Source organism: Equus quagga, chromosome 6, assembly GCF_021613505.1.
Source record: "Equus quagga isolate Etosha38 chromosome 6, UCLA_HA_Equagga_1.0, whole genome shotgun sequence".
In the NCBI taxonomy this organism is placed as follows: domain Eukaryota; kingdom Metazoa; phylum Chordata; class Mammalia; order Perissodactyla; family Equidae; genus Equus; species Equus quagga.
In genome coordinates this window covers 80,081,004-80,100,167 of record NC_060272.1, presented here as the reverse complement: position 1 = coordinate 80,100,167, position 19,164 = coordinate 80,081,004, and the positions used below count along the sequence as shown (strand labels likewise).

General features: G+C 46.4%; 1 protein-coding gene across 2 annotated transcripts in view; it reads right to left on the bottom strand.

Annotated features, from left to right (window-relative positions):
- Positions 1 to 17,016, bottom strand: part of LATS2 (large tumor suppressor kinase 2) — a 97,636-nt gene extending 80,620 nt beyond the window's left edge. The window contains exons 1-2 of one of the 2 annotated variants that reach the window (XM_046664458.1): positions 16,671 to 17,014; positions 3,004 to 3,551 (exon numbers count right to left, since the gene is read on the bottom strand). In XM_046664458.1, the coding sequence (XP_046520414.1) occupies positions 3,004 to 3,345 (342 nt within the window). In that variant the 5' untranslated portion in view covers positions 3,346 to 3,551; positions 16,671 to 17,014. Of the gene's footprint in view, positions 1 to 3,003; positions 3,552 to 16,670 lie in introns of both variants that reach the window. The other variant, XM_046664460.1, reaches the window with a different exon arrangement.
- Between the last annotated feature and the right edge of the window lie 2,148 nt (positions 17,017 to 19,164).

Here is a 19,164-nt window from a genome sequence, read left to right as displayed (position 1 = left end):
TAGAAAATTTCCAAAGTCTTTAGTAATTTATGTGCAAAAGATTTAAGAACATTGTATCATTTGACATATACATATCATTACACAGAAAACACTTAAAAGTCTCTTACTTTTTCCAAAAATTTCCATTTGAAACTATAAATATAAAAACTATTTTTAATTAAAAATATACTCAGGGGCTAGCCCCGGGGCCAAGTGGTTAAGTTCGCGTGCTCCGCTGCAGGCGGCCCAGTGTTTCGTTGGTTCGAATCCTGGGTGCGGACATGACACTGCTCATCAAACCAGGCAGCGTCCCACATGCCACAACTAGAAGGACCCACAACAAAGAATATACAACTATGTACCGGGGGGCTTTGGGGAGAAAAAGGAAAAACATTTTTTAAAAATCTTAAAAAAAATATACTCAAACATGCTAGTTACATGGTATAATTCACTGGGTGAAAATCACTGAGCTGTATGCTTAGGAATCATGTACTTTTCTTGCCTACATTATATTTTAATAAAAAGTTTAACTCATTTGTAAACAGTGAAATAAATATTCTCAATAAGTCTTAGTCCAAATAAAATGGAAAAAAGTATGTGTGCACATGCAACTGACAGAACACTGCACGCGAAAGTGTGCTCATCACCAAGAACCTGTGACACCCAGGGAAAACAGAGTTTACTGCCGTTCTGATGAATACCGGGTTAAAAATGGCACAAACTCAAAATACAAGTGAACAAAGCTGAATCTAAATTAAAAGGTAATACAATAGGAGACAGAGAAAAAAGCTGCAACAATAGGAATTCTCTGTACCTATTACATGGGGATTCTAAAAATCTGCTTTGTCCAAAACACACTCAACTCTAGAGGTACTGTTGATCTTTTTTCTCTCACATTATCCAGGTTCACATGATGACTTTCTGACCAGAATTCTCTGAAAGCAAATGCACCCTCTACCCAGACCAAAAAAAGTCTAGGTTGGTGGGTAAGCGTGAAGGCAGAGCTGTTTTAAATTATAAAGTAATACTATCTACCAAACTGAAGGAATTATCTCAGGAACATTAAATACAGTAGATGGAGTCCTTTCTGCTAGCAATTAACATAAACTAAATGTTGATGGGAACTTTATTGCTGTCATGATCCTTAATTTTACTGTATTTGTATTTTACTGTAGTAGAAACAGCACCAGCTTTATTATTTCTTGCATTGTAATTATCACTAATGGATTTCACCATAATGAGATCCCACCTGTATCCTGGATTATTTGCTTGACTTGTTTCTTTTTATCACAGCTGAAACCAAGTGCAAAGAACACCCTGGCTCTGATTCCCTCTTTTGTTTGCAGGGCTATTTACAGAAGATTCGAAGCTTTGCTGTTGGGCTGCAAGGCTCTGCAATCTCACTCCACTACTTCCCCAGAACTGCTCCTTTCTCCTCCCAAAACCATCAAGTTCCGTTTGTCAGGGGATAGCACTTAGCAGCATGTTTAACTTCCTATTTTCACAATGAGAAAGGTCACGCCTCTGCTGTCAGCTTCCTCTGCTAAAACACTCTGCACCACATTACTCATGATCCTGAGCTTTATAAAGCAACTCTCAACATTACTAAGGCTCACTGTATGCAAGTCAATCCCAGTATATCTCAAAGTGTCAAAGAAGCGCCCTATAAAATAGCACGATTAGTTTCACAAACACATCATCTGAGAAGTGAAAATTCTCTAGTTAAGTTCTACGATGACAAATTACAAGAGGGTCAAGATGGCTTCTGCTGTTAGCCTTTTCTTGTGATGGTGATGCCAGGAGTACGTAATTAGGTTATTTCTAAGAAACTAAAAGTTTTTCTTCTGAAAGCCATCCTGATGTGTTTTGAGCATGAAATCTTTCTAATTTTCAAAGGCAGCAAAAATACCTAGCTTATTTCCATTTTCATGCAACTTTGACTTTTAAGATGACAAATGGTAATAAAACACTGGCTTTCAGAAGTCACTTTATAAGGCAATTACTTTTTTTTTTTGAGGAAGATTGGCCCTGAGCTAACATCTGCTACCAATCCTCCTCTTTTTGCTGAGGAAGACTGGCCCTGAGCTAACATCCGTGCCCACCTTCCTCCACTTTATATGTGGGATGCCTGCCACAGCATGGTGTGCCAAGCGGTGCGTAGGGGATCCAAACCTGGGAACCCCAGACCACCGAAGTGGAACGTGCAAACTTAACCACTGCACCACCAGGCTGGCCCCAAGGCAATTACACCTTTACTAGTTACATTCTACTAATTACATTTTTACCTCGGTTAGACACTGGTTCCATTTCATATGGTCCTGCCCCTCACCTTGGACTTTACTCAGCTATGGTCATAAATGTATGGCTACCTCTAAGTTGTGTATTTATATGTGTGATTGGTGCCACCTCCATTAACGTGCCTTTTGTTCTTAAGCAACTGCAAAGTTAGACTGTGTTGCCACCATTTTGATGACTTCTCAAGCTTTTTATTTTCTTGTGTTTCTCATTTCCTGAGTATAGTTACGTTTCCCATAACAGCAAATATACTGTATTTTTAAATAGGAGAAAACAGAGAATAGCTAATTCATGTTAAACAACTTTCCCCTTAACTAAGTGAAAAAAAAAAGCACAAACCAAAAACAAGCTAAGGGAAGCCTGTCTGCTCCCCATGACAGCTCAGAAGAAGCCAAAATGAACCCCGAAGAAAGGGCTAAGTGTGGAAGTCCTGCTCATCTTCACAAGGACAACAGAAAATACACGTGGCAGAATTTCAGGAGAGTTCAGAAATTTCTGGATCTTGCCTGAAAAGGAAAAGCACCTAAAAAGATCTTTCACAGAAAGAAGGCGGAACATCCTTCAACGATACATTTAAACTGCCTTGAGTTTTTAACCTAGAAACACTTCTCTAAGAACCAACTCAAAGCCTTCAAGCAGCAGCCAGACGATCGTGGCTGCCTCAGCTGTGCTCCAAGTGGACTGCTTACTGTAACTGCCCGCAGGAAGCCTCGCGGAGGCTGTACCCACCTGGTCACATCCTGCGTTCACCAGTTCCTGCAGCATTTGTCGGTTTACTTCTGTAGCTGCGGAAGGGCCCGATTCATTAGCAAAAGGCAACAAGGAATATCTGATTTCTCTCAAAGCTTTCTGATAAGGTCCGAACTTTGGGGTGGTCCTCAGCTGCTGCTGCTGCCTGGCGGCATCCTTGCTCCCCAGGACCTTGGCATCCAGGGAAGGGTCGCTGTTGGGTCCCGAGGGCAAGCCTGGAGAGGAAGACTTGGACGGCTGCTTTAACCCCTCTCGAATCTCTTGCAGTCGCTGCCGACTATTTCCAGAATACGTCGTGGCAGGAAAAGTCTTTGGCCTCATTGTTAGTCCAGTTTCCTTTTACCATAAATACAATATTCTTAAAGTGTTTTATTATTTAAAAAAAAAAAAACTGTCAACAGTAACAGTTAGTTGTAAACATACTTTCAAAACAATTTCCTTTTGAAAATTTTTTTTCCTTCAATTTTTGTAGTTCCTACAGAGAACCTAAAATTTTCCAGAGTCTTCATTTTGAAGATCATCGCTATCTGAAAAAGAAAATGGGAATAAAATGTTCATGTGTGGTTTTCACATAGTGTCAACAATACTTTTCAGAAATGGACAGTGATTTTGAAAATAGTCCACTTGAAAAGACTAAGAAAGGACACATCAGCTCTCAGGAATGATAACACACTGCTCAAGTCTGGCTGGAGCACAGACGTCTAGGGCTGTCCCCAGGGGTTTCCTGGGATATGTCATGTGCAATAAAACAAATCCCCCAAAGCTAATACTGACTTAAAAACATTCAACTCAGGGCAAGAACAATAGTATTAACAATTGACAGCACACTTAAAATACTTCGTTATAATATGATTTCATTTTGAAAGCTCCAGCTTGAGTATTTAGGGTTAAACTTTCCACATGGGGTTCGGGATTTCTGGCTTGTTCCTAGTAACTCATCAACTCCTGGCCCACACCTCCGTCCCTTATCCCCACGGCTTTACTAATCGCCACCTGCCTGAAGCTGTGGTCCTTGTATATCTTTGGAAATTTTTCCTTATAAAACCCTCTGAAGTTTCCTGAAAGATATCACAAAACTTGTCACATTAAAGGTAATGCAACTGAAAGTAGTTCGAACACAATCTATTATGAGACTTTGAAGGTAACTACTTCCCTGATTGTTTTATACAGTGGGCAACTTCTTATGAGCATTCTGACCAAAATACCAAAATAAAAATATCTTCCTTGTGGAAAATGATACTCATGTGGAGGGGCACTAGTAAACGCACGTGAGTGAGTTCTGTCTCAAAGCGCACTGTGGCCACAACCAACAAGTGGCTGTATCGATAAAGTGGTCAGCACAGGTCACCTACTACAACAGCATGGAAACGGCTCTTCAGACAGAATTAGATGTCACAAAGGCATTTTTCAGTCATGAATTAGACCTGCCCCAGGTCTAATTCATGAACATCCTGTAGTTCTTGCATTTAGAAAATGAAATCAAGCCCAACCCCTGACACTGCCCTTAGCAGCCGGCTCTACTGGAGGCAGCATCTAGCTCATCACCTATAGCTGGGTGACCTTGGACTCCCTCTCCTTCCCTGTGAAACAGATGACAACACGGCAAGAGGGTAGTGGTGAGCACTGAGTAAGACAATGCAGGTATCTGGCTCACAGTACTGGGACATCCTAAATCCTCGGAAACTGTGCTTTCTGGCACGTGTGTTACTATATGGGATTAGCTGTCACAACCCAAGCACTGGTGCCCAGTGGCAAAGGCAAAGGCTGTGTGGTCTCTGGGTGTGTCACCGAAGCCCTTTTCCTATGCAGCCCTCACTTCATCCACTCCCTTTAGCCCCACAGAACTCAATGAGCAGAGTTTGAAGGATAATCACTTTGAATTTTAATGAACAAAGAAAAGCTGATCCAAAAAAGAGCATCCTTTACAAGGAGAGGGGGGAAGGACTTTTAGTTTCAGTAGAGAATTTGAGAACTGACGTTTTCAGTGGAAAAAAAATAAGGATATGGGCCAGCCCCATGGCATAGTGGTTGAGTTTGGCATGTTCTGCTGTGGCAGCCTGGGTCTGCCGGTTCAGATCCTGGGCACAGACCTACACCACTCGTCAGGCATGCTCTGGTGGTGACCAACATACAAAATAAAGGAAGACTGGCATAGATGTTAGCTCAGGGACAATCTTCCTCAGCAAAAAAATAAAAATAAGGATAGCTAATATTTATTCAGAATTTACCACGTGCCAGGCTCTGTCCTAAGAGTTTTATGTGAATTAACTTATATATAGACCTATGACATAACCAAATACAACAGTAAACCTGAAGAAATGACATTAAAATTACTATTCCTTTCTTAGAGGTGGGAAGATGGAAGGTCTTAAAAGGTTTTAACTACCTCCTTTCTCAAAGTAACTGAGAGAAGATTCCATTTGGAAAGTAAGAATCACACTAAATAAATTTCTCAACATGAATCCATATCTTAACACACACCATCTAACATATTAAAGTCACTGAAATGACTGTTTTAAGACTACGGAGACAGTGAACTATTAGATCCGAAGACAGCTGAGATTCCCCTGGGCCTGTGTTGGCGGTGGACCAGAAGCCTAGAGCTTTGATTAATTGGTGTAAAACGGGGCACACTGCAACCACACTCATTTTCAATGACTTTGTGGTCTAAGCATCTGTTTTGAAATACCTAACTTTCTAAAACCATAAGTTCACATTCTAACAAAAACAGAGAGATTCTCAAGGAGCCGCCAAGCACGTATGGAGAATCCTGAGTGACTTGATGTGTCTGGAAACAGGCAGGAAAGTGGTATCTTTCCCTATGGGAATTTACACAAATCACTTTGTCTCCAATCTTTAGTTTTCTTCTCTTTCTTTGAAAACTAAAATACAGAAGACATGTCATACTATATTCACAATAAATAATCAATGAAAAGGAGGGGCCTGACAACACGCAGGGAGGTTTCTTCACTGTCAAAACACATTCATCCCCCTGCCATCCACTCACCAACCCCTCCCCCGCGCCCACCTCCCTGCCCTGCAAATGTCTTCCAAACATCTGTCAGTCTGAGGCACTGCTAGGACAAAGAGGAACCAATCCTGCCTTCAGCAGGTTCACAGTCAGGTGAGGTAGGCAAGTAAACAGCTTCAGAGAGAATGAGAGGCCCAAGAGGAGGTAAAGAAACCTAGCAGATGAGGGAATGAAGGACAAAGTCAGAAAAAGCTCTGAAGTAGAGACAACTAAATCTGAGTGTAGAGAAGAACGGCATTCCAGCCAGAGGGACCAGCACATGCAAAGGAGCAGAGGACTGTGAAGCCTGCAGGCTCCACCCACCACATTTAGATCTGTGCAGTGGAGGCTCTTCCTGGAGAGTTACAGAGGGATGACACCGTGGAGGGGTACAGGGGCTCGACTTGGAAGGCCCTTCAAAGCCGTGTTAATTGTCTGGACTCAGTGCAGAAGCCGGGGAGCCAATGTGTGTGGTTAAGATAAGGAGTGACACGGCCACAAGTGCCCTTGGAGAGCTGAGCCTGAAAGCCAACTGGAAGGTGGGCTGGAGGGACCAGGGAGGGAGGAGAGCCTGGGGGAGGGGCAGCGATCCCAGGGAGGGGAAGGCTTTCAGCAGCTAGCTACACCCTGGCCAGAGGCCTGGGCTTCGACACATGGACCGGGAGCCAGCAGTGTATGGGACATTCACCCAGCCGGTAACTGTCTGCTCAGCCATGAAATGCAGCAGCTGGGGCTGAGCGGAGAGCTCCCGCCCTGCCCACTGGCACTCCTTAAGGGAGCAGCAAGCTGCCATAAGCCTCACTGCACCATCAAGGGACACCAGCGACTAGAGCAGGAGCAAGCTGCTTTTTACTCAGCTAACAAAGGGCAAGGGCCACAAGAGATGGTCCAGGCTGAAGAAAAGAGCTGTGAGAAAGTGGAGGCAGGACATGAGACATCCTCTCTGCCGGGCCACACCAGCAGAGAAAACAGAAGCCAGGGACAGCCGAAGGAGGTCCTCTTGATTCTGAGGCTTGAAAATTCTACCTGGAATTTACTCTATAACAGGGAAGCTGCTGAAAGCTGGGAGAGCAGTGAGGCTCTTTTTTTGCGGCAAGGGTAATGTTTTTCTTTAACATACACTTTTTAAAGTGCACAAATCATAAGATGGACAAATGTTCACAAAGAACACACTGTGGGAGCCATTTAGCATCTAGATCGAGGAGTGTATCCTTACAACCCCAGAAGCCCCCAGGTCCCAGAGACTCAAGGGGAACCCACCTTCACAACTTCTAATCCCAAGGAATAGTTTGATCAGTTTTTGATCGTATCCATGGAATTACATGGTCTGTACTCTTTGTGTCTACCTTATTTTGTTCGAGACTGTTTCGTCATTCATACATGTGGTGTGTAGCAGAAGTTTGCCGTTTTCATTGCTGAGTAATATTCCATTATATGAATATATCATACTTATTTATCCATTCTGCCACTGAATGACATGTGGGCTGTTCCTAGTCCGGGGCTATTACAAATTGTGCTGCTGCCTTAAGGCAGCTGATGTCCACATGGCTCAGTCCTAGAGCCGTGAGGAGTCGAGGAGTGAGTGGTCTGCTCCAAGACCTTGCTCCCCCCGCTATATCAAATACCTTCCGTGTAGTTATTGGTAGAGCCCCTGGTGCTTCATGTGGTACCATTGTGGGATTACAAAAAGGCACCCCTTCCTGAAGTAAATGCTATTGTGACTATATTATTATACAACACGTACAACTCTTGCCCTGGAGAGCTTTCCGGAGCCCTATAGGATTAGCCTGGCCCAGTCTCTGACATACCACATGTCATAATCCATCGCGCACACACACACACACACACTCCGAGTAAGGGGAGCAGGTAACGTCTGAATCTAAAAGAGGGTGGAAACTGGACCTCTGAGGCACAAGAGAAAAAGTAATGGTCTTCATGCAGGCCACAGAGGAGGAGTGTGATCATGCGTGCTTTCCAGAGTATACGCATGACACACAGGCGAGGTGGCTTTATCAGGGGAGGTGACCCTCTACTGCAGCTCAGGTATTCTGTGAGTGCACCAGAGTCTCCAAGTAGCTGAACACTCCTTCATATAAGTTAGTATCTGTGACATAAGGCTGGTCCTTACGTGTAGGGCTCTTGAGCAGTGCACAATCTGAACACCCATACAAGGTGTCCCTGTTACCAAGTCTTAGGGATGCAGAAAATAATGACCAGCCTCTGACTTTAAGAAGCTCACAGTTCAAGATGGGGAGATAGACAAGAAAATCAATTATTTTAATATAATACATGTGACAATAAGAGAATTATGGGGATCTGAACCAGAGTAGCAGCTGGAAGACAGAGAGAAGCGGGTGGATTCAATAGCAGTTAAGAGATACAACCCACAGGAGTTGGCGACGTTCACTAGAGAGGACGGATTTGAAAGATGGAGCCCAAGTTTCCAGCTTAGAAACCAGAGTCAATGGTGGTGCCATCCTCTGAGCCAGGACGACCTTGTGAACAATAGGGACCATCAAAAGAGAAGCCTCAGTGTGGATCGAGGAGGGCAGTTATTGCGAGGGGAGGACGTGGCTGTGGGAGGCTGACTCAGAAGACGGCCATGTGAGCTCGAAGGAAAAAGTAGCTGGAGGTGTGAAACTTGGCTTCCACTCCCAGCTCTGGCACTTGGCTCCGTGTGACGCGGGCAAGCACTTCACCTCTCTGAGCTTCAGCTTCCTGCCTGGCAACAAGACTTGCTCTGTCTGCCCGACAGGGCTGCTCTGAGGACCACAGGTGACACTGCATGTGACATCACTCTTATCTGGAATGCCCAACACGCTGGCCGGTTATTAGAATTACTAATAAGCTCAGGACCCAGAATCAGTTAGACAATCAAGGCTTTAATCAAGTAACGAGACAAGACCAGGGCAAAATTCAAATGACCTTTGTGGAAAAGGTAGCATACTGTGTGTAGAAACGTAGAGTATTTCATGCTCACTCCACGTGACTCCTCTTTAAATGAGTATTTGATAACAATGCTTAAAAAGTTAAGTATCTTTCTTTTTACTGTGAAGAAGAAAAGCAGAGAGAGGAAAAGCTTGTCATTAGACTTACGTTTGAAACACGTGCCTGCAGCCAGGCCCAGGATGCTCAGCTGTGAGCACGACCGGAGCTTCAAGAAGCTCACTGCTTCCCGACTGGCCAGAATGAGGCTCCATCTCTGTGACCCTGGGCAAGTTAAAGGCACCAAATTCTCCCTTACCTCTGGAACTTGGCAAGGCTGTTCTCTCTGCTAGGAACAAACACCCCTCCCAGCCTGGCTCCCTTACGCTCCTAGAATTCTCAGCCTGAAAACCCCTCCCACAGAAGAGCCCTCCTGTCCACCCAAAGTGAGACGCTGCTATTCAGCCATGGTTGTTGCTCACGCACTGCCACAGCGTGCAAGGACTGCTGCACCGTCTTCCTCCTGAGTCACCTGTGCAGTCAGCACCCCTCCCTACCGCCTGTGTACAGCACACAGGCCCAGGAAGCATCTTCCGAATGAATACAGGAAGTCACCTACCACTCTGAGTCTGTCCCCTCAGCCCTAAACTGGTGATAAAACCTGCCCCCATGGTGGCCCTGCAGGAAAGCTGTGTACGTGGAAGGGACTCAGTGAGCAGTGCTCCGTCTCGGAGTTTAAGACGCAGGCCCACAGGAAACATTCCCAAGTGAAGTGACCTAACTGTCAGAAAAAGTGGCATAACTATGGTGTATTACTCAGCCAGAAAAAGGAATGAAACATTGACATGCCACAGCATGGATCAACCTCGAAGACATTATGCTGAGTCAAATAAGCCAGCCACAAAGAGGCAGACACTGTGTGAGTCCACTTATATGAGGCACCTACAAGAGGAAAAATTCAGAGAGACAAGCAGAATGAAGACTACCAGGCTGGGGAGCGGGCAGTGACTAAGGGGCACAGAGTTTCTGCGTGGGATCATGAAAAGGTTTTGAGTAGAGACAGTAGTGACGACTGCAGCAACAATGTGAATGTACTTAAGGCCACTGAACTGTACACTTATGAATGGTTAAAATGATAAATATTACACATATTTTACCTCGATAAAAAAATGGAAAAAAAAAGTCATCTAATCATGCACATCTAGCTAACTAGTGTTTGAACAATGGTTCCCTTTCTAAACATAGCTACACAAAGAAAACGCTGGACCTCAGGACCGGGAGCTGACGGCAGAGCACAGTCCCCTGGCAGAGGGAAATCTACACCGTTGGGCGCCGCACACGCCCTCCCAAGCCCCCTGCCGTCTCCCCCAGGATGCTGAGACACACCACGTGGATGCCTGCCGCCGGCTTCGCTCCTGGAGACAATGGGGGTCATAGGCACCCACGTGTCCCACAAACATCCCAATTATAAAGCTAACCAGGACAGGATAGACCAGACACTTCTGTGTTGATGTCTGTATTCATGCATGAGACGAGAAACACCACGTAGATGTGCCCTTAAACAGAATCCGGATCAGATGTCCTGGTTTCTTTTCTTTCTCGTTTTCCCCCTTTAACGTTGTATTATGAAAAACTTCAAACATACAGAAAAATTGAAAGAATTACTGTGTCACTCCACAAACCCAGCACCTGGGCAAGTCCGTCAGCGCTGAGGGAGTAGGAGGACTCCACACACTGTTCTCATTTTCTTTCCATCTTCCACCACAGTCCTGCAGAAAGTGCTGGTGCTAGGAAGACCCCATGCATTGTCCAGCGTTTTACGTGGATATGTAAAAATAGCACCTGTGGGCAAACTGTGCTCCTGCCTGAATAATTTGGAAAGGAGGAAACCTTCCTTCAGTTTCACAAAGAATGAAAGTATTTTCTCAGCTTGGGACCTTGCATTTTAAGTTTTGGTTTGAAGACAGTTGATTTCATGGCCAAATTATGAACTTCTAAAAGAATTTTTCATGAGAATTCTCATTGGTCAAATTAAGATTACAGGTGGAAATAAGCTACTCTGACACACTACTATATCATTTTAACAAAAGTTAACATATGGGAATTTTTCTTTCATCAAGAATTTTACAAATATGACCCTAAGGCCTCACGGATGTGGACTTTAAAAAATGGGAGTAACAGGGCTGGCTGTGTGCTGAAGCGGTTAAGTGCACAAGTTCCACTTCAGAGGCCCGGGGTTCACCAGTTCGGATTCTGGGTGCAGACACGGCACCACTTGGCAAGCCATGCTGTGGTAGGCGTCCCACATATAAAGGAGAGGAAGATGGGCATGGATGTGAGCTCAGGGCCAGTCTTCCTCAGCAAAAAGAGGAGGATTGCCAGCAGATGTTAGCTCAGGGCTAATCTTCCTCAAAAAAAAAAAAAAGGGGGGGGGCAGTACCAAGCAAAGGAAATCTAATTTTGGAAATTTCTTTGGCATCATCAATTGACTTAAATATACTTTAAAAGAAATCATGAGACACTGGAATTTTAAACTGTAACACAACTCACAAAAGAAAAACACACCATTTTCAAATCTGGAGCTGAGACAACTACTAAATCCTATACTTAGTACAGGTGGCTTGTGTAAAAACTTAATGTTAGAGCAATATTTTACGCATTTCTTAATTTGGCCCTACCAAACCCAATTCCAATTCTCCATCCAATCTTGGAAAATGCTATCAGATGTTCAAGAATTTTTATTCTAATTTCTCCTAGTACTTCACGAACCCACACCCGCTGCCAAATACACATCCAACACCAAGAGAGGAACCAACTCAACCTGTGTCTCAGGGACGCGCACTAATGACACACACTGGCATTTTTAAGATAGTATTTCTTGGACCTAAAATTCTAGTTATTATTTAAATCATACCCTTACTATAATTAACTAGCAAAGCTGAAACTACATCAGGCAGACGGGCCAGGCCTCCAGCCAGATGCTGCATGTCAGAGTCCTAAGCCGCCATGCTGCTGCGCCTCCCCAGTACTGCCCAGGCCAGGGAGCCACACGAGAGGGAGGGCCCCTCTAGCGAGGGTTTCTGAGAAAATCAGTGATTACGCTCCTCTGGGGATCCAGGGAAAACTCGCCAATAAATAGTGTCATCATAAGGTGTCGGTGGTTTTACAAGTGCCATAGGTATGTCAAACACTGTACTGGACATTACGAGGTTTCACCCAGGTAGAACAGGGTCTCATTTGTAAATAAACTCATAATCTAGGAAAAAGCAAAGCACCACATTCTCGATTAGCTTTGCACAGGGTATCTGTATGATATATATATATTCATTATAAATAATGACATGGACAATAGAGCCACCGAAGTCTGTACTCAAGATTACTACATGGAGTGACCAGGTGGTAGATAAATTATATATTCTTTGCAGCATTCCTAACAGCAAGCAACTGAACAGGACGGTCTCCTTCTATTCAATTCCGCACCCCAGCAGGGGTTTTCAACTTTGAGAACGCCCTGCCTCCTCTGCACCACCCCCTCCAAGTTTCAGATGCACCCCAGCAAGGCGGTAGGTACACCCAGCCCATTTGGGAGTCCCTGCTACGCAAGAGGTAATACTGTGACTGACCAAAGAATCCAGTGCACGCGCCCGTCTGGAGAAAGCCTCCTAGAGAAGGATCATTTCACCAAAATTGGAAAGGCTAAAGGGCTATGATTCAATGGAGGAAGTGTGAAACTATTCCTGGAGTCTGGAACTTCCTGTGAAAGGCTCAAACACAGAAGAGAAAGATGAACAGGCAGGTAACGTTGGGGAGGGGGCAGGTACTGTCTGGGTCATTTAATGAAAATACGGGAGTGACATTCACGAGGTCGGATGGAGTTTATTAGTAACAGAATAGGCTGGTCTTAGCATTCCTGCTCAAGGTAACAGCCTGGAGGCAGTGAGACCAATGCTCCAAAGGGAGAGCCACTCTATTCAAAGCCAACTTCCATTCTTAAGATCCTTACCATCCTAACGAGGTTAGAGGCTATAGGATCTGTGCTAGCCACAATATCGTAACAACCAATCAACAATAAATACAAACCAGTGCTACAAAATATGAGATTTTTCATTTGTCCACCAGAAAAATTCCTATGAATGTCAAATATTGGCACATGAACAAAAAGTATTTAACTTAAAAAAAACACCTGCTACAGTCAGGTTGACATGGTCTAGATGCTAAGTGACATAAAGTTTTCATATAGTGAATGCAAACATTACGCAAGGTCAAATTTCCACTCTACGTTTAGCATCATAACCATTATCCCTTTTCCAACATTACGTTATTTTAATAATACTTTCAAAATGAAACTGTAAATCAAATAACATTAGCCTTAAAAGTAGTGAGAGAACAGTTAACACTTAGTGAACCTAGTGGCCCAAGCAGGGCTACCTGCAAACTCCAGGGGCAATTCACAGGTGCTTTACCTAAGAAAGCCCCATTTCACAGAGCTCATCCACCCAGCATACAATGGGAATGGTCACCCCCTGGACTTGTGCAATGTGAAAGCCCAGTTCTGTCCAGAGGAGTTAATACTAAGCAAGAGGCTTTTTCTTTTATATTGGTGAGGAAGATCAGCCCTGAGCTAACATCTGTGCCCATTTTCCTTTATTTTCTACGTGGGACGCCGCCACAGCACGACTTGGGTAAGTAGTGCGGGGGTCGGCGCCCGGCTCCGAACCTGCGACGCCCAGGCCACTGACGGGGAATGCACGGACTTAACTTCTATGCCACCCACCCGCGCCAGCAATAGGCTTTTTAAAAGGGAAGAAGATTAAGAGAATTTTTTGAGCTGGCAGTCAATCACCTTAGGGATTATTAAGACCAATCTCTTCGTTCTGTTTATCAGGACATTTTGCTCCTTAAGACAAAATAAATGCAGTAAATTTATCTTCTGTATTTCTTCAAGCCCACTATTTTTTAAAAGTCAGTAAGGAATATTATTTAGAAGTTTCACTTTATAACCATGAAATATAAAAGCAGCTTTTCAAAAACTGTGTTGGTCTGGTTTTTCCAATACAAAGCAGAACACTCCCAAAGCTTCCCCAAATCCTTCTTGTGTGTTTATGCTGAAGTTATCAGCTTCAACACCTCCCGGTGCCACTCCAGCACTCCCCTCCGCCCCCAGCCCCCCAGGGGGATTTAAGAGCCTAGGGCTGGCTATTCACAACACAGCATTTAAAACAACAAGGCTTCTCATTGTAAAAACATTCCCCTCCCACCAAAGGGAAGTCCCTCCCACCAACCCTGTGATTTGCTAAGGAAAGAAAGAAATATGTACAGCTCCAATTTACACGTAAGTCAAAACTATTTCAAACTAGAACGAGAGGCTAAAAGAATCCCTTCCAGTTCTAAAACTCCATGATTCTAATAATTCATTCACCTTAATAATTTTGCATGACATCTTCTATTCAGATACCACTTTAAATTGCTTATTTTGAGATTTATTAAATGTTCAGCAATTTTAATTTCAAGCGAATGCTGGCGTATTCATTAAACGGTGCTCTATACACCTGGATAATGAGACCAAATTTTATGAGAGGCTGAATAACAGTCTTGTTAATTATAATTTAAAACAGACCTTCTTAAATAATCTTTGCATTCTTATTTTGGAAAATCTTTCTGTTACTACCTTACTACTACAGTTGCTTAAAAAAAAAAAAAAAAAAAAACTTAGAAGATACCAAGCAGCGTGGTATCTTGATTTAGCACTCAAAAGTGGTGATCCCTCACACAGGGATTTCAGCTGAGAATTAATGAAAAATAGAGAGTACGATCTATTTAGCACAAATATCCTAATAACAAGCCAGGAGTTAGTTCCTCCATTGCTAAGGGAAGGCCCTCATCTACTAAGTCAAAATTTAAACAGAACACCTGTACGGAGATGACACACATTTTGTGTCTTTCCATTCAAATTTCAGTATATTCAGGTTTCTTAGTAAAAATGTGGACAATCCTTCCTTTAAAAATGCACGTATTTGCTGAATACTTTGGGAAGGGAGCTGTTCCATTGAATTTTTACCTGCCAAGTGTATACTCCCCGGTTTAATAGCTGAGGTTAAATAATTTTTAAAAGTCTAGATGACTATTACCTTAAGAACACTCTCACATATCCTACATAAGTGTGAAAATGTAAAAAATCTTGTTTAATATTTTGTCAACATAAGATCTACAAATAAAGTGCACTTTCCCGGTTACGCTTGCAAAGAATACTCATTCGAGGGCACAGAATACCCATTCGAGAGCCTCAGAACACGCTGCCAGCAGCCCAGGACACCCGGGAGCCCGCCGTCGGCCTCTGCGGGGGCTGCTTCCCCTCCCCCAGCCCCCTGGGCACCGGGACCCTGCAGTCAACAAACGAAAGGGCCGCCCAGGGCTGGCACTGCTGCCCAACCCCGCGGCCCGCTTCGCCCGGAGAGAGACGCTCCTCCCGAAGTTCCGCAGTCAGGCTGGAGGGGAAGTGATTGGCAACAGGCGAATTTTATCGGAATCCGCATCTCCAGAGTCTGGCCGGGGAACTAACTGCAAGTGAAGTTGCATCAGAAAAGACAAGCTCCGGGGAAGTCGGCTCAACTAGGGCGCAGGACGGGCACGTTATGCAACGGCCGCCGCTCTCACGGCCCGGCTGCGCCCCGAAAGGACCGGGAGGCCAACTCGGACACGCCGGGCGGGGAGATTTCCCCGTGGGCGCTGCGGCCCGTTGCGGGAACAGCGCCAGTGGGGAGACAGCGCCCGTGGGGGGTCGGCGCCCGTGGGGGGACGGCGCGGCCCGCAGGGAGACGGCGCCCGTCGGGGAACAGCGCCCGCAGGGAGACGGCGCGGCCCGCAGGAGGACGGCGCCCGTGGGGGTACAGCGCGGCCCGCGGGGGAACAGCGCCCGTGGTGGGACAGCGCGCCCGCGGGGGAACACCGCTCGTGGGGGGACGGCACCCGTGGGGGGACAGCGCCCGTAGGGGGAGAGCGCGGCCCGCGGGGGAACACCGCTCGTGGGGGGGCGGCGCCCGTGGGGGGACAGCGCGGCCCGCGGAGGAGCCCCGCTCGTGGGGGGACGGCGCCCGTGGGGGGACAGCGCGGCCCGCGGGGAAACACTGCTCGTGGGGGGACGGCGCCCGTGGGGGGACAGCGGCGCGGCCCATGAGGGGACAGCGCCCGTGGGGGGTACGGCGGCGCGGCCAGCCGCGTACGACGGGGCGGCCGGACGCAGGACCCCGGCGCTGTGCGGGCCGCTCGCGGGCACCGCGCCCGGCCGGACGTTCGGGCAGAAGCCCGGTTCCCCGGGACAGTGGCGGGGGGGCCGCCCCCGGGCCGCAGCCGCCCGGGGCACAACAAAGCCGCAGCCCCGCCGGCCCGGGCTCGCCCCCAGCCTCCCGGCCCCGCGCGAACCGGCTCGGCGGACTCCGGACGGCCGGCGACGACGCGCCGCCGGGGCGGTCTGGCCCAGGACGGGCGGGGGCCGTGGGGGCAGGGCGCAGGGCTCCGGTCCGGACACACTTCCTGGGCCGCCCGCGCCCGCCGCTCGGCCGGGCCGCGCGGCCGAGCCGGACGCCCTTCCCGGAGCCGCGGCCGGCGGCGGCCCGAGGGTGGGCGCAGGGAGCCCTGCGGCCCCGCCGGCCCGCGGAAACTTTCCCTCGTCCCGCCGCGGCCCCGGCCACACGCCCCCGCCCTGCCCCTTCACCTCCTGGGGCGCGGTCTACACGCTCCGGGGCGTCCTCGCCCGGGGCTCCGGGGCCTCGCGCGCCGGGGGACCGGGCGCCGGTGGCTGGAGCTGCTGCTGGCCCCGCAGGGACGGGGGAGCCCCGGGCGGCGGCGGCGCGAGCGGCGGCGGCTCCATCTTCCCGGGGCGCTCACGCCGCGGTTCCAACGCGCAGACCCAAGTGGGACATTCGCTACATTGTTGGCATTCCACGGGCGTCACGTGACCCCGCCTCCCGCGTCACTCTCGGCCGCATACCAGCCCGGGCGGGGCGCCTGCGGCCCTTGCCGCTCGGCCGCCGGCCCGCTCCGCCCCGCCGCCGCTTCCTGCCTCCCGGTCCGGCCACCCGCGCCCGCCGCCACCTGCCTGCGGCCTCCCGCCGCCTCCTCCGGACCTTTTTGCCAGTGTGTCACCCGGCCCCAATTCCAGTATTGCCCCCTCGACTGGACCTGTATTAAAAGTTGGTAACTCTGTCGTTACAGCCACTGTTTTCTTAAGCATCTCACACCAGCCTTGGTGAAGAAAGTAAGTTAACAGGCCTGAAGGAGCCACCAAGTTACCAAATAGGTGCCAGACACTAAAAGTAATGGGCAGAAAAGGACAGACAGTTGTTACTCATGGAAGGACATCAAATATACACCCAAACTCAGTCACTTTTAATTTAACCCCCAGCGCTGTGCATATTTTATGGGAAGTGTTTTCTGGTATACAGAACAGTATAATAATGTATACCAAGTGAGGGTTTGGTTTTTGCGTTTCAACCGCGACTGTCTTTCCATTTGGGGACTTGGATTTGGTGCAAGGACGTATGCAGGGACTGTGCGGAGATGTGAGTAGAAATAGACTGGAAGCCAAATCTTTAAGCTACTCCTGGCTCTCTGTCTAACATCATACTTCCTACCGCCAACAGTCTGTGGCAGGTGATTATGAGGACTAATATTAGTTTAAAACCCAAGCTACCTTCCTTTTTAATTAATAAACTCCTGTGAAATTTTTAAATTTTAATCTCGAGAGAAACGGTAAAGAAGGTCATTATCTCTGGACTGTTTTAGCAACCTTACCGGTCCCTAGTCTGCCATCCGGTTCTTCCTCTCTCAAGCCCAGCCGGGTTTTCAGCCCTGCCTCTGCCTTAGCTCACAGGGAATCTTCTCAGATCTCCCCCCTGTTTTCTCTGTTTGAGCTCTAATAATTAAACCATTATTGTGCACTTTGGAATTCAATTTAATTTCTCAGTCTTATCCTGTACTCAACCCAGGCATCTTGCACAGTGTAAGCGTTCAGCAGATGCTCTGTAATTGAGTCCCCCTTGCACTCTGCTGTGTACCTTTTTGCTATACACTGACCATGCTTTTTCCACCCCAGCCCCATGCCACAGGGCTGGCTGCCAATCTTCCTTTGTGTGTTTAAAGCTCCTGCCCTTGCTCTGTCTTCAAAGATGTAAACATAATTAAATAAAACATTTTCATCAAATGAAGTATTGTAAATAAAAGGAATTTAATGGACTTTAAAATTTATGTGTAAACACCTAATAAAATTTTGTAATTACAAGAACCATTATAGCATTGTTTGCAATAGTGAAAAATCAGGAAGAACCTAAATGTCCAGCAATAGGGAACAGTAGGAAAATAAAGGGTAGATATTCAAATGATGAAATATATAAAATGGCTAAGTGAAAAAAATAAAAAAATAGCTACGTGAATGAACTAACTAGTTCTGTACTTTTCAAAGAATAAATGATTGTAGATAGAATTCAAAACCATTGTAGAGTGGAAAAAAGCAAGCTGCAGAACTATATATACACTATGATACCATATTTATAAACAAGCAAAATCCCATAGAACCTATACTAGTCATATACCTTATATAAGTATAGACATGGACTGCAAGAGTACGCACCAAATTCATGACAGCTGTTGCCTGTGTAGAAGGAAGGAGAGAAATTAGATTGAGGAGAGAAAAATGAGAACTTCAACTTTATCTCCAATGCTTTATTGTATTTTATTTTATTTTTTTGCTTGAGAAAGATTAGCCCTGAGCTAACATCTGTGCCAACTGTGCTCTATATTTTTCTTTTTGTATGTGCATCCCTGCCACAGCGTGGCTTGACGAGTGGTGTAGGTCTGCACCTGGGATCCAAACCCACAAATCCGGGCCGCCAAAATGGAGCATGCTGGACTTAACCACTACGGCACAGGGCCGGGCCCTGTCCAATGCTTTATTTTTATATTTAAAAAAGTAAAGCAAAACTGTCAAAGTCTTAAAATTTGTTGATTCTGGTGATTAGGTTCAATAATGTGTGCTGTGTTATTCTTTGTGCCTTTTTTAAAAACATCTTTTAAAATTTTTCAAACATGTATGTATGAAACAAACTTGAAACAAGTAAATTTCCAATTAAAGGCTTGCTTGGGGAAACTGTGACACGCTTATATAAGAGAATATTATTATTAATGATTGTGTTTATTGTTATTGGGATGTG